Here is a 15,651-nt window from a genome sequence, read left to right as displayed (position 1 = left end):
TTCTTTCGTCCCAGAAAAATGACTGATATACCCAGCAGAAAACACTCTGGTTTGTGTGAGATTCTTAATGGTCCACTAAAGCTGAAAGAGGAGAGGTGCCGTTTGTGCTATCCCCCCTGGAAAGATTCTGGTCAGCTGGATGATTTGTACTGGGTTACAGTCCCTGCCCAAAACCTATTTACATGGCTTACCCTGTGGTGTTTTTTTTATGTACATTGGTTCTAAGCAGGGCCTGGAAAAGAGACTTTCCTTCTCCAAGGGAAGAATTGGGCATATTTCCACTTTTCACAGAAACCTATTAGACAGGGAAAGAGAACTAAAGAAAGAATATAAGTAATGTGTAAATTGGTCCGACTAAGCTCTTTAACCTCTATGCTATGACACAGAAATCTGTCTGATCTCCACTCCTTTTTTTTTAATGTGTTGCTGCTGTATTTTATGTCTGAATAAAGTGCTAGCAGGGATTCTCAGCTGTCTGGGGAACATGGCTGGAGAAGGATTGAGTTGCAGGGACCAGGTTTTTGCAGGACTGAGTTGTGAGCTGTGTGAGAAAGAACTTGATAATTTTTAAGCCAAAGACTCAGCAGAGTAGCTTCAGTACTGAAGATGGAAACTCGTGTACGCTTTTGATGACTTCATCACTGTGTCACTCCTGACCGGGGAGACTAGGGGCTGAAGACTGTAGTTTGGGATTTTTCTGGTATATGCTCTGGTTTTTTTAGGATGCAAAGGTACATTTACATAGCTGTAAGTAAGGGGAGAAGCCCCCATTTGTTAAGGTATTCTAGAAAATCCTCTTGAGTATCTGTCTCTTGCTAACATTCTGCAGAATTACATGTCTAGTCTGTTAAGATATTTTTAAAAATCCCATTACATATCTTCTGGAGACTTCACCTGTGGCTTTCACTGCTTCATATCTCTATCTCTGGGAAGTGGAAGTAATATTGTTTCCTGAAGCATTGCCCTTACCACAGGGGATCATTTGGAGAGCAAAGCGTTAAGAAACAGGAGGTGAGATGCTATTGCATGGGAGTCACTTAGAAGTGGCTGTGTTTATCCAATAGGGTGGTATGCTTGGGGCAGAGTGCTCTTTCCCAAACAGTTTTGTCCTCCTTTTGCTTCTCATGTGAATTCTGCTACCTTCTGTTCCAGCTGCAATTAACAGGTTCGAGTAATGTACCTTTCAGTGGTAGTGCAGTCAGTGCTTTCCCTGTGGTAGTCCATCTTCTCAGTCTCTGTTGTCCCTTTGGACAATGGGGTAATACTGCTTTTTTACCAGGGTGGGATTTTTTGGGGGAAAACCAAAATTTCTTACTTTGTGGTAGTATTCATGTGACCTGTGTGCATGTGCAATCTTTACAATGCATGTGTAGCTGTGCATGAGTGGTTGCAACACAGTGGGATTTTGGTTCTCTGGTACAAGCAATTACATTGTAAAGTTAGGGATAATAGGGAGTTTGATACACTTTTCTGTGCTGGCTGGTTCTATGTGGAACTACGCAGAATTAGTCTGAGGCATGATCTTGGTGTAGCTCTCGAATAGATAGTTTCCCAATCTCTTTTTAAGCATGATTGTATTTTTACCTGCCCACTACACAATGAATTCCTCAAGGCTCTTTCTTGATTTATTTATTGCAAAGGAAGGAAGGTGATGACAATGAGAGATGTCAAAAGATTAGGCAAACCAGCTTCATATTCAGTAGGGAGGATCACAGCTTTGACTGAATCATCACTCCTCACTATATAAATACCCTACACAAGAGAAGCTGTAAATGTAATTTGAGCATAAATGCAAGTTGAACTTCTGAAAAGAAGTACTAGTCTAAGGACTCTCTTCAATACAATATAAAATAAAGGTTTGATATCTGGTTCTCTCTGCAACACTGCTCTGCTTTTCCACTTTGGTGGAGCAGTGGAATTTAGGTGGTAAAGCAGGTCACTTTCTGTATTTAAACATCAGTTTGCTTCTACCTGTTGTGGTTACCCTCCTTCAGAAGGGAGTCAACTTTGGATGCAGAACAGCTATGAATTTAATAAAACTATAAAATCTCAGTGTACAGTCTAGGTTAGTCAGTAGAGCTGGAGATTTACAACCATAACACAGGTTCTGCAGTGGATATTGAGAGTGATTTTGTATTGCTTTAGACTGCAGAAAAATGGCATCTATTTTGAATACTTTGTTTGCAGGTACAGAGTTAAAGTGATGTTTGGTGCCTGTGGGTGGTATTTAAGAGTATTATGAAGTACATGCAGGTGTGCTTGAACAGACTTGCTCAGGTCCTAATAACTGAGAAGTTGGCAAGTTTTGACTGTGCTGAGTATTTATCCAGCTCCTTGGGTTATTCTGTAGCTAGTTTAAAGCAATTTCGGTTTTATGTTCAGGAGCAGAAGTTATACTTGTGATGGTAAAAGTAATTGTATCCCTTGTTGGTGACATAAAAAAGTACATGTTTTCTCACGTCTCTTTCCCTTGCTTTCACCCACACTTGCTGTGTTATAGTAGTGAAAATGGACTTATTTCAATATATAATTCAGTAATTTTAAACTGATTTCACTTTATATTGAAGTATACTATTTTCCAGCTTATTCTCACATCTTCACTGAAGCTCACACAAAGGAAGCACAGTCTGAGCTATCTGCTTGTCATCAAACCTATTTTTCATCCTACTCCTCCCAGCTTCTTTTCTACTTCTTTTGTGAAAAACAGATAATGATTTTACACAAGCAGGTTTGCAAACCATCGGTAGGTAGTTCAGTAATTTTAAGTTTCCTTTCTTGTATATTTCTGGCAAATTTCTAATGCAAACAGAATAGCACATCTAAGTCTCTAATTGTCATGGGAAGCTGCTATTACAAAAAGGAATAATTATCATAGTTTGTGCAAAACAGATTTTCATAAACCAGAATATATCCAACCTCTGTGTATTTTTGTGGGTAAAATGTTAGGATGTGAATGAGTATTTTTAATGTAAATGCTCGCCTGAAACCTTTTTGATTAAAAGAGTGGCAAGATTACAGACCTAGCAAGCTAAATGTGAAATTAACAAGTCCAGAGTCTCGCATTTTGGTAAACCATAGAATTATTCCATGTCAAAAAGCCAGAAATCCATTAAATCCACAGCAGACAGGGCATGCAAATGTGGTTTTGCTGTCTCTCATTCTGTCTACTATGACTGAAAAAAATACATTGTTTTGTGAGTGTGGGTTTTTCTTCACACTTTTGATCACAGTATTTAATTTCTTCATTTGACCTGTACTGGCTTGGTATGTCTGCCCCTAATTTGCACTAGCTTATATTTATTTATTGTTTTGAATTCACTGTGAAGTTGGATATTGGTGATTTGATTTACCAGATATCTAACAGGTGCTCTAAAGGCTAGTTGAAACCTCAGGCTTAGCCAGTCATGATACTAACCCGAGAGGTGAAAAGATTAGGATATGATTGATACCAGTGTGACTTGGTGGCAGTGTAGTGGAGGAGGTGAACTGGGTGCCTTATCTTGCCCAGAGAACTACTGGTATCTCTAATAAAATGAGCAGCTTGACAGAAATGCTGTTGCATGGTCCCTTAACTGTGCTTTTGTTTCCTGACTCAAAGGAGTGCTCAGAAAAATCTCACCTTTGAGATTTTTTGTGTCGAGGGCTGAAGTCTTCTGTGCACTTTGAGGGTAGAAGATGGCAGTGGTAATGTGAGGGGTGATCCTGCATTTGGGTCAACCCTATGGTAGACTGGTCCTGGGATGGTGTGTATATTTGAAAAAATGTAATTGTTTCATTTGGAAGTGGGCTCTGCTTCCATGTGGATAAATTTGTTGCTTAGTTTATCACATGCCCACAAAAATGTTACCAATAGAAGGATGGTGCAAGAAGGAGTAACTGGATTAAGGGCTACTTTTATGGATTAAGGCATTTTCTCTGCCTAGGTGCATCATATTTGGTGAGTGTGTAATCCATGTTTCTGGCCCAGACATATTTATAGTAGAGGATCATGGGTGTGAAACTGGTACAACTTTGTGAAGGAATATTCTTCTGACTAATGACTCTATTAATATGAATATGTTTAAGGAGAACTGCTTTAATCACATGGTTAATCTGTTTAGAGAGTTATTTACCCCCTATATTTCATGTGTTTACCATGTTCTAGATGCTCTTGTTAGAGTTTATAGGTGTAGTATCATGAAAAGCACATTTAACATATGATGTGTCCTGAGTATTTGTCTGGAATTACCGCAGTTCATAGAGGCTCTCCACAAAGGGTGATCCTACAGAAGTTACACACTGGAAAACATTGAATGAAATCTGCATTTCCTAACCAGATAGTTTTTCTTGATCTATTCCTCCTCTGTTCTGCTTTTTACGGCATTGCCTTAAACTTTGCTTTTCTACAAGAAGTTATTTTATGTTGAAATCCATTTTAGATGAAAAGTGTGTGAAAACTTCAATAATGCTGACGTAATTTAAAGATAAATGCCACTAGGTGTTGCTTGACTCAGATTCTGTCTGTTCTGGTAGGAGTTTTACTAGGGAAATGCCATTTAAATGAATTGAACACCAAGATGTACTTAGTGTATCCAGCTGTCTTGGACAAGCGAATTTTTGTGAACATATTAAGCATGCATGTCTTACAAATGTCTTAGCATTTGCTTTGCAAATATGTTTTCTTAGGAAGACTGAAAAGAGAATTGTAAACTACCTGATTATTTTAGAGGTATTTCCCTAGTGAAACCTACCATTTGTTAGGTATTCACATGTTAAAGGCTTAAAAGACTTATTCTTTCATTGTCCTTCACTTAGGAGGAAAAATTGCAAGTAATCGTAATTGCAGAAATGCTGAAATTAGAATAGTTATTTTCAGCAGAGGTAGTTATGATGAATGATGATTGAAATTATGAGCAATGACAATTCATATCAATATTTTCTTCTTGATAGAAGAAAATATGTGGAACTACGGTCTTTTTGGAACTATGGTCTTTTTTCAGAAGGAACAACCTTCTGAAGAGGTTGTTCCTCTTCAGAAAGCAGTATTCTGTTGTATCAGGAATCCCCTCCTGTTGAGCTGGTTGCAGCAAGTCTTTTACTTTAAAAATGCAAATAGCAATCAGTATCGTCTGAGTGTGAGATGATACTGAAATATGTCAAGTGTGGAATGTCCAGTCTTTGCTTGTTGGCTATTCTGCTCAGCTCCCCAGCTCCATGGCACCATTCCTTGTACCCTTAGGGCAGCATGCTCTAGAGGAAGGGAATTGGGATCCTCACTGGCTGTGTCATCCATGGTGTAAGCTCCTACTGACAACCTGCTGTGACCTACAGGGCACTGGAAGTTTTTAGCTGGTACTTCTGTAGGTGTGTGGCATTGCCAACTCAAGCATGAGGAAATCATGAGCCAATGCCTGAAGCTGAAACTTGCACTTAATCTGGAGTAAAAGGAAATGTGTCCTACGTATATATTCATGGTATTTTAGTAAACTTCCACTTGTAGAGTGTTGATTTAACAAACAAAAAACTCTTTAGATCAGAAAGGGGGATAGGTGTCTTAAATGTATTCTGCTTCCTAGATGAACACTATTCCAGCAACTGAGATTTGATAGAGTATGAATCATTTATTTATCTTGAGAAAGAATTAGCAGGTATCATACTTCAGTTGGTTTAAAATGTGAGAGACTAACACATTATTTGAGTTTCTGTCTTTATAAGGATTCCAAATCAAAACTTGAAAATACAATTGCCACAGAATCCACTGCGCTGATTTTTCATCTCTTTAAGAGATGTTAAAATTGTGCTGTTCTGTATTGGCTTAAAAGGGGCAATATTTTTGTCTATTGTTTCAAATACTAAAATCTGTTGTGTTAATCTGAAGAAATTGCATCTGAGTATTGCTCATTTTGTGGTATATGAGTTAAAATTTTGTTTGCTTTAAATAAAAACCTTCTATCTTTTTATTTTTGAGCTAATTGACTGCTGTTTCTGATGTATTGAGAAATTGCTGGGTGGGAAGAAGAAACGAGTAATTGAAGGTAATACACAGCAAAGTTTCCAAGCACTCAGAATTCTTGTAAACGGAATTAATAAATCCACCAAATAGATTAGTGTTTATTCTTAGTATTTTCTTTTCTGGAAGCAAACACAATGAAGGTGTGACTATCAATGAATCAGACAAACTATGGGCTCCACCTTTACTAGCCTGTAGGGCTGAAGTAGGCAAAGGAAACCAAAGGTGGAAGAGAAATAGCAGTCTTGTTCCTGATGTAGAAGGACTGTTTCCTGGCTTCCAGATGAGTTTGGAAGAAAATAAACTTGAGTTAAGCAGTCACATTGTATTTCTTGTTTTTATGAGTGACTTCTGATTGCTGCTTTTATCAGTTTGTTGATTGGTTTTATGTAGTTTATTAAAACCTGTAAGACCACAATACTTGCTGGAGAAACTTAATTTTCTTTCCTTGCAGACTGTTGTATGTTGCCACTAGTGGCAGTGTTTTCTGCATGTGTCAAGACTGTAAAGTATAAGTTTTTTAGGTGTAACTCGGTATCTGTCACGGTCTTTGCAGTTCTCAACTCTGGTAGCATGTTGGTATCTAAGTGATCAACATTTGAAGCCTGCTGCTCCAGAGTAAGCAGTGTAGCCATAATACAGAGAGTGGATGCAAGATAACAGGTACCTGTAGCTGCTTATGAGTTTTCCTCTATATGTGTTTGCAGACGAAAGTGAATTTCTGACAAGGGTCAGAAGTGGACATTGACGGTTTCATTTTGTAGTGGGGAAAATTATTGCAGTGTTTATGGTAACATTATTTTTTAAAAATCAGAACCCTCTTTTGTGAGCACAATATATGTAAATTTTGAAAGTGTGGTTTCTTTTAGATTAAAATGCTAGATATTTTCACCTTTTCAATGAAATCTTACTCCCTTAATATTTTTCCAGAGCAGTTAAGGCCACCACCTCAAGTTAAACACAGACCTATGGAGAACAGGTTTTTGCTCTCTCAATCTTTTCTTGTCTTTGTTTAACTTTTCATGATGTAGCATTAAAACTACTAATCTGTAGTATTCCTTTCTGACTGGTTTTCCTGTCACCCCTGTGAAACAAAGTGTAAAAAATTGTGTGATGTAAATAAATACATAGGAGACTTTTCTTCCCCTAACTGAATTAAAACTAGAGTCTAAAACCAATATATTCATATAGTGCAAGGACAGGCTCAGACTGGCTTGTGCCATTTCCAGCAGGTGCAGAACTGTGGTCAAACTCTTTGGCAAGAGAGTGTGAGGGCAGAAATTGAGTAGTAAAAGATTGTGCATGTGCTATTGTCTTTCAGCAGTTATGGGAAAGATTAAAATGGGAAATTCTGAACTAATTGCAGCTAGGGAACAGATGCAAAATACCGAACTTCAAGCTGACACTGCCTTAGTGTGGTGCCATAGGTCTGTAAGTTTAAAATTTTTTTTCTCTGTATTTTATTTAACTGTTTAAAAATTGGTAGAGAGTGGTGGAAAGTTCTCATCCCTATGTAATGAGGACATACTTCACAAAAAAAAGTATTGCTGTGAAATGCTGAGGATTGCTTGTAGGTGAAGCATAGTACCTTAAAGAGGACTTCAGAGCTCTACTGACGGGAACAGCATTTCCTGTGGCAGTGTCCTTTCACTCATTTCTGTCTGATTTTTCAGCAAGTGTTTCCTGCTGCCTTTGAGGAAGGGAAATTGAAGCCAGTCTTTGTCATTTCAAGTTCCACTTGCAGCCTTTTATTGGATGCTCTGCAGGTACATATATCAGGGCAGGGCAGGATGCGGCTTCATGGCTGCCTGAGAAACTGAAGAACTTTGGTATTGTCCAGGCTGTGCATTTCTGTTTCCCTGGTTGCTGATGGAAGTTGATTTTAACAAAATACCATCAACTTCATCATGCAACAGGCCTCATGCATGTTTATATGTCACCCTAGTTGACTTGCTTTTCATTGTCTTAATCATGAATGATTCAGGATGTATCCTTTCATGCTCAGTTCAGCTCCGTGTGTTTCTTGAGAAATTAAATAATAACTGTGTCTTATCAATTCACACAGAGCAGTATGTACATTAGAAAACAGATTTTGAGAAGTCTTCCACTCCAGTTTGTTGCTTATGCTGCTGTTTGTAGTATTTTTTGCAAAATAGACAAATAAATTTACTTTAAAAACACTGAATTAACTTGCAAAGGGAAAGTTACATCACTTTATGAGATTTGATGAGATGTAAAAAAGTTGGTAGGAAAGTGAGGTGGGGAATGGTACTTGTAGTTATTTGGCAGTCTGGTGGTGGTGGTTGCTTGTATGTGCATTGCTAAAATTGTTTTTCCTAAACATCAGCATTTTGGCTTGGTGAAGAAGATATTTTTTGTTTAGTGTCCTTCTTACCACAGAAGGTAAGAAGTTCTTTTCCCTCCACTTGCTTTGACTACAAGGGTAGGCTCTTTGTATCTTGGTTTCTAAACACCATTCCTTTAGGGCTGAAAAGAAATTTTATATTCAAGGCTGGTAGTATTTTCTGTAGAACTGGAGTAAGCATTTCCAGACAAAAGTCTGTGATTAAAACAAAACACATTCTTCTTTATGAATGAAGAGTTAATTTTCTGTGAAATACTAAGATTAGCTTTTTTGCTTGCTTTATTCAGAATCATGATATGTTTCATATAGTGTAATAATGTTTTTTTGTTCTCACTAATTTGTGAAATACTTGTTTAGGGTGTGTGCATGTGTTCTTGGTAAGCACTTAATAAACTAGATTGATCTTTTTGGCAAAGGCTGCATTGTGTAGAACAAATTAAACCTGAAATAACAGTTGCTGCAGATTATTTTTCTGAAAGCGTAATTGCATATATTCTTCTTCCTACTGGCTGCTGAAATGGGTTTCCCAATAATGTTTTATTATTCTGGTTTATTTCAACAATACATATATAGTAGTTTTGTTTCCATTCCACTGACAAACCTAGAGCCTCCAGTGGTAATTTTTTACCAGCAATTTTTTATAATTGTAATAACCATGGAACTTTGTGAAATATAGTGGAAATATTTTCCCAAAGTTTATGTGCTATAAATAAAATCCCAATTTTCTTTTTTTTCCACAGAATCATTTATGTTTTTTTTTTCTTCCCAGGAAAAAGGGAGTGCAAATAGATATTTTTGAGCAACAAATTTATTCTGAACTCTCTATCTATCAGAACATTTCTGAATACTTTAATAACTGGAGTTTATATGACTCTTGCTTCTTTTTTAATCTCCATCAGTGCTAAGAATTGGGACATATGCTAAAATGCTAATTAAGGCATGTGAACATATTTAACTGAGTGCTTATGCCCTATTTTAGCTGTGTGTGGCAAGGGTAAATTGACTTAAACCATTATGTTGCCATCCTGAAAGGGATTTAGGATTCTAATGGTCCATCACATGCTCCTCTTTTCCTGCAGCTGATAGCTGTGGAGCCATGGTTGTGCTCCAAGGACCAGCTTTACTGGGTCACCTCAAGTGGCCTGAGGTATAGTCTCATCTACAGACCTATCTTTGAACATTTTTCAGAACGCTTTATAGGCACTTCTGAACTTAAGGTGTCAGGTTTTTGGGTGTATTTAGGAAATAAAGTACCATTTAACTTTCAGGTCAAAAAGATTTCACTGTCTGAATCAGAAACTTAAGCTTTTGCTCTTGTGTTGAATCCCTGCAACAATGCTGAAGGGACTGTTAACTGATATGGGTCTTCATAATTTTACTGGGATCAGATTCTGGCACAGTGATTTATTATCATCTCTTCATATGCAGAAAAAAGGAAAAAAGTTAACATTGTAGTTAATAAATACTTAATCTTTCTCTTTTTAAAATTATACCACGAAACTGTTGATGAAAAGAGATCAAAATTTTTAAAACAGTGTCTTGTAGGTGTCTCCTAAAGGATGCAAACAATACAGGCTTGCATTACATAAGCAAAAGGGCGATTTGAGCACAAGTCTTTCCTTTCTGCCTTTCCTTCATCTTTTCTGGTTCCATGCTGGTGTGTTTTTATGCAAAACCAAGCATCTTTTGTGTTCAGGGAAAGGAGTAATAGAAGTGTCGGTGTTTGTTAACAGATTTGACAAACTGTGGCAGCAAAAGCTATCTTTTTTATACGTTGGCATGAGCAGTCACCCTTTTATTGGGCCATTAATGCTATTTCAGAGCGTCACGCTGTATCCACAGGCAATGATTTAGCAGTTGTTTATCAGGAGCTTTCATAAAGCTTTGAATAGTATTATAACATTCAGTAACACTAACAACAGCATTTCAGAAAACGTGCCAGTTTACATGGGATATCTGTGAATATAGTTGTTTGGGAATGCATGACCCACATAACCTATAAATGTAATTGGAATTTACAGTGCTGGCATAGGCTGATGGATAGCAGATTAGAGCCCTGATTAACCATGTGATTCACAGGCTGGGAATATATTGTCCTAAGAAAGATTCATTAGATGCAATCAGAATTTCAAGTGGTCAGATGAAATTCAAGTATGCTGTTTGCTTTCCTTCCCCCTAACCTCACCCCGCCCCCCCCCCCCCCCCCCCCCCCCGCCTTGTGTTTTTCTTTTCAGGTTGCCCTTGTACTCATTTATTTATTTATTTTATTTCCAGAGCTGGAAAATACTACTTTGATGAATCTGTTCCTCACCCTAAAGCTGTCTGTCTGTTATTCATCAGAAAGCAGGTCGCAGTTCAGTGAGCAGAAGAAAAGATTTTAATAGAAGCTGTGCCAAGGGCTGTAATGCATCATTTTAGGGCCCTAATTACATTACAATGACAAATATCAATGGTGACAACAGCAATAACCTACATCCTTTAATGGCTATGCTGGAAAAGGAGTTTGGGCACTGTGCCATCAGATTAGACTTGGTTTCAAAACATAGGCCATTAGAAGTGTGTGTGTCCACAGCGTTGCTGGCTGATAACTGAAGCCCAGTGGAAGGGCCTGTAAATAAATGAAGCCTCTCTAAAGCCTGGTCCTATGGGACAAAAGAGGTAAAATTAGATGACTCTGGAAGCAGCCGTGTTTCCGAGGCAACTTTGACTTTCTGTGTGAGGAATTGGATGCCTGGTTTTATGAAATCATACTTTCTCCTTCTCCTGGCAGTTAGACTGATCATGAAAAACCTATTGACCTGATGCCTAACAGAAAAAAGAAATCCTGAAGTGTTGTTCAAATGAAGGGTTGTAAAAATGTGTGTGAGTAGAAATGTGAATTTGTGCTTTACCTTGCATCGGAGTTTGTACCTTAGGCAAAGAAGAATGAGTTTCCAGGCTTCCTCCAGGGGTACTAGGAATAGGTCTACTGAGATGCTAATCTATGTCATCAGTACCTACACCTTCAAGCTTCAGGGCAGCATCTCAAGAATCCCATCCAACTAGCTTCTGGCAGCTAACTCCTTTCTCCTGTATGTTTTGTGAAAGACAATAATGCCTCTTGCAGGCATTATCTCCTGCAGTTAATTGTCGAAACAGTTGAAGTATTGAGACAGAGTGTACTTCATATTTACCATGTGAAAATGCCTGGTGTGATACTTTTACTGGTACAGAGCGTGTACCTTCCTATCATTTGTGCATGTACACAGTGTTTTCCTTTATGCCTTCAGAGTGCATGTGGTCTCCAAAGGTAGGCAGTCTGTGTCTCAGTCATGCTGTGTCTCTTCAGTCTGCTGCTGCTCAGCTGGCCTGTTTCCTTGCTGCCTGAGTTTGGAGGATGATAACTGTATACACAACCATAAAAGCAACTGGGGATGCTTTTTGTTAGGGAAAGTGAAGACTGTTTTAATAAGGAAAAAATGCAAACACTTCGGCATAGCCAGGGCTTTTTGGCTTTGTTGTGATTGGCCTAGCAGAAATGCTGCTGAGGGATGTTTTGACGTCACTTGAACCTGTTTTAGCTATTTTTCTTCTCCACAGGATGAGTTGGGTGCTGTCTCCATCAGCTCACTTCCCTGCATACAGCATGCAAGGACTGATTCTGCACTCCAGTGGGATTGATATAAAGACATTTATTGCTGTTGTGTAACTGTACATATTCAGCCACCTGTTTTCAGTTACTTACAGCTTTTTACAAAACTCTTTTTAGTTGAACATTTCCCAGGTTTGGAATCTGCCAGAGGTGAATTTTTCTATAAATATTGAGTAAATGTATTTCAGCCCACATTGGCCAGAAGAGCAGTAGAAGGGAGACATACATCTGTTGGGGAGAAGGGAGAGAAGTGATCAAAAGAAAAACATAATAACTGAAATAACTTGAAGTATCTGTGGTTGAGTACCTTACTTGAGACGAAATGCCTCAAAGTAAATTGAATACAATTATTTTTGTTGACTAAGCTATATTCTAGCTGAACGGTAATTTACAGGTTTGGTGGGGAAGCCAGTGAAGTTTTACAGCCTGTATTACCCAGGAGGTCAAATAAGACAATTGTAACAGTCCCTTCTGGCCTTAAAATCTATGAATCTACAAGCTTTTTAAAATTAGATGCTGAGCTCATGCATGGCTCTTCGGGCTGGTTTTATTCTCGGTTCCTTAGCAGTGCAGTAAAGCTATCTAGCTGATGTAGCTGTGGTAGAAAAGGGGTTTTCCAAAGGCTACCCACGGGGAGCTGTGCAGGGCAAGGTTGTGACAGGCATTTTAAAGATGGGAGGAGTTGTGTTGCAGAAGAAGAAAGCATGATGTGCCTTTTTTTTTTTTTTTTTTTTTTTTTTTTTTTTTTTTTTTTTTTACGAAGGCACATGTCTATGTTAAATGGCAGGTCAGAGTGGCTTCAGCTTACCCCAAGACAGGGGCACTGGGGAATTTTCTGCTCGTGGAAAAACCTTGAAGAATAGAATGCATAGTTTTCTCACTGGCTTTAGGGCACTCAGGAGATTTCTCAAAAAAAAAAAAAACAACCAAAAAACAAACAGTGTGGCTGGAACCCAAAATTTGGAAATGACCAAGAACCACTAAGAACAGGTACTTTACAGCTGTGCCTTATGTTACAGTCTACATTTCCTTAATCAAATGCTGTTGTTCAAGTAATGCTGTATTGAATAATGTAGCCTTTCTGGCTGAAGCTTAGGTGCACACAACTTGTGACTCCCTGTGCTGCTTCTGTGTAACAAGCAGTTATAAATCTCCTTGTCAACTAGTGTAGTGAATGCTGTCTATTTAAAAGAATATTTAAGTTTTGTCTTGTGATAATATCTGATATTATAGGTGTATTTGAAATTTGTGTATAATTTAGATTTTTGCTGAACAGAACATATTATAAAGTATCCTATAAGGTACCTATGCTCCTGAATAAATAGAAAAGATGTATTAAACAAATACGAAAAAAACCCCATTAAAATGCGTAAATTTAATGATATGAGGACTTGCATAAACAGTGAAAACCAGTGAGGAGATACAAGGACAGTTTAACATAGAAATTGCTATATAAATACTGTATGGGAATCTAGGTGGATTTCAGAGAAAGGGAGAAGTGTATTCCAAAATAGTATGTATTAAGTCATGTGTATCACACAGTATGCACAAGGGGGCAGAGTTAGTTTCACATGTGCTCTTACCTCTTGCAAACCATATCTGCTGGTTACATAGCTTTTTAACTGTAATATTCCTTGAACCCAGATTTATTTTATTTGAACTTCTGACTTTTTAGTGCTGCTTGTGAGCCTTTCTGATCTACAGATTCTTTTCCAAGTGTTTGCTATTTAAAAGACAGCATAGCAAAAAGGCTGGAAGGTTTGCCTTTAGAAGAAGGAATGTTAAATTGCATGTTAGTATGTCTTTATCCCATAATTCGTGACTTTGCAAGAGGAAAGTCTGATCGTAAAATGAGGAGCTGATCCTGGTTAGAATTTAGTGTAAGAAAATTATGATTTATAGTAGGAAAGTCTGTGTGGCTTTGAATATTCTGCTTCTGGAGCTGTAATTCTTGTATTATTTAAACAGATCTCCTCTGTCTCTATTGAGATTTTCAGATTAAATACAGAGAATTGATCTCTGATATGAAAATAAAACAATGTGTATTATTAATTTGTGGTTACAGTTGCCACATGAAAGTAGCTACTACTAACCAGGAGAATAGATAACAGCAGAAGTGTGTTACAAGGCTGCAGTATTCCTTCCTGAAATATATGGTAGAATGATTATCAGTAACATTGTATATTGCAATGCTAATGTTCTCATGATACACACTGTTACAAGTAAACGGTGAATTTGTTCCCTTTGTTTACAATGGCATTGCTCTTATTTGAAGTGATCCTTCCTTTTGCGTCATTAGAGAGAGTTCAGTTTGATACAAAGAATTTTGTTTATCTTTTTTGTTACATCTCCTGAAGATTCTGTTCTTTAAATTCCTGTGATTATGTAATCAAAATTAACTACATTTTGTATCAGTTCGAAATAGTGGTTTTAAGGAAAATATTTTAGCCAGAAATTACTAGCTTCCTAAGTACATTTGGATCCCTGTGCAAACACTTTTGTTATTTTGAGAACATCTCTGGGCCAGAGTATGGCCAGAGTTGAAAGAAAACAAATTTCTCTTTAGGGTTCATGGGTGACAGTCGCGTTTGAGAATTTATGTAATTGAACTTCTTTTTTCTTGTGACTTACAGGCAGAAATTGTCAAGAGGCTGAATGCTATATGTGCACAAGTCATTCCCTTCCTTTCCCAAGAGGTAGGTAGTCATTTGTACTGCTTCTGATCTAAACGATTGCATCATTGTATCTATTACAAATGTGGGGCTTTGTGTTGAGACTGTTTCCTTATGGATCTCTTGGCACTTGTAGATGACTTTCCGTTGTGCTGTTATCACTTTATCATCATTATCTTCAAGCCTATTGCAATATCATTTAAATATATTTATGAAGTGGAATGTGTTGTAGTGTCAAAGCAGAATTTTAGTTTAAATATTTTTCTTCAACATACAATGTAGTTTCTCTTGCAGTTATGATTTTGTGGGTCTGAAATCAAAGACAGCTTGCAAAAATGCTAGAAAGGCATAATTTGTGCTCCATCTTTGGCAGTGAACATTAAAGTTCAGCAGAAACTTCTGTTTTGGTACATGAATAGTGATGTTCAACACAGCAGGCATAGAAACACAGTTTTTATGCTGGCTCTTTGCTCTCTGTATCCCTGATTACTTTCTACCTTAAATCCTTTTATGTTTTTGTGTATTTGGGGAATATAAACAGAAAATTGAAGCTCACTGTGAGCTAATTTCTCTAACCATTAATTTTCTCCAAATTATGATTTGCTAGTATTATTGTGAGTGCATTGTAGATAATTTAAAAGGCGCTGGGATTTAGGGGAGTAGATGGGAGCTAATGAGGAAACTTCCAAGCAACTGGCGTGTGTGAAGTAAATAGGAAGTGTGGTTCATGAAAGGAAACCTTTGGTGCATATTGGCCTCCCTTGTCCACCCCTCTGAAGGAAAGGGACTGGACACTGGGATCTGTTGGTGCAGGTTTGTGTGCATCAATTTAGCGCACAGTGTCATTTTAATACAATATGTAGTTGCAAAGACAGAATTGGAAGGTGTATTTTTATGTGTTGCATCTGTAAAACGTCATGCCTGAGAACGCGATGTGACTTCCTCCTGGCTTTTTAGTTGTTACATAAAACGCCAGTGCTTTTCGAGGGAGCTG

General features: G+C 37.7%; 1 protein-coding gene across 4 annotated transcripts in view; it reads left to right on the top strand.

Moving 5' to 3' along the window:
* LOC131095733 (transducin-like enhancer protein 4) overlaps window positions 1–15,651 on the top strand; it is a 99,622-nt gene that overhangs the window by 16,888 nt on the left and 67,083 nt on the right. For all 4 annotated transcript variants that reach the window (XM_058043797.1, XM_058043795.1, XM_058043796.1 and 1 more), the window contains exon 5: window positions 14,619–14,681. In XM_058043797.1, the coding sequence (XP_057899780.1) occupies window positions 14,619–14,681 (63 nt within the window). The remainder of the gene's footprint in view (window positions 1–14,618; window positions 14,682–15,651) is intronic.

Source organism: Melospiza georgiana, chromosome Z (genome assembly GCF_028018845.1).
Source record: "Melospiza georgiana isolate bMelGeo1 chromosome Z, bMelGeo1.pri, whole genome shotgun sequence".
Lineage (NCBI taxonomy): Eukaryota > Metazoa > Chordata > Aves > Passeriformes > Passerellidae > Melospiza > Melospiza georgiana.
Note: the sequence above shows the minus strand (reverse complement) of the source record. Positions and strands in the feature narration are given on the sequence as shown.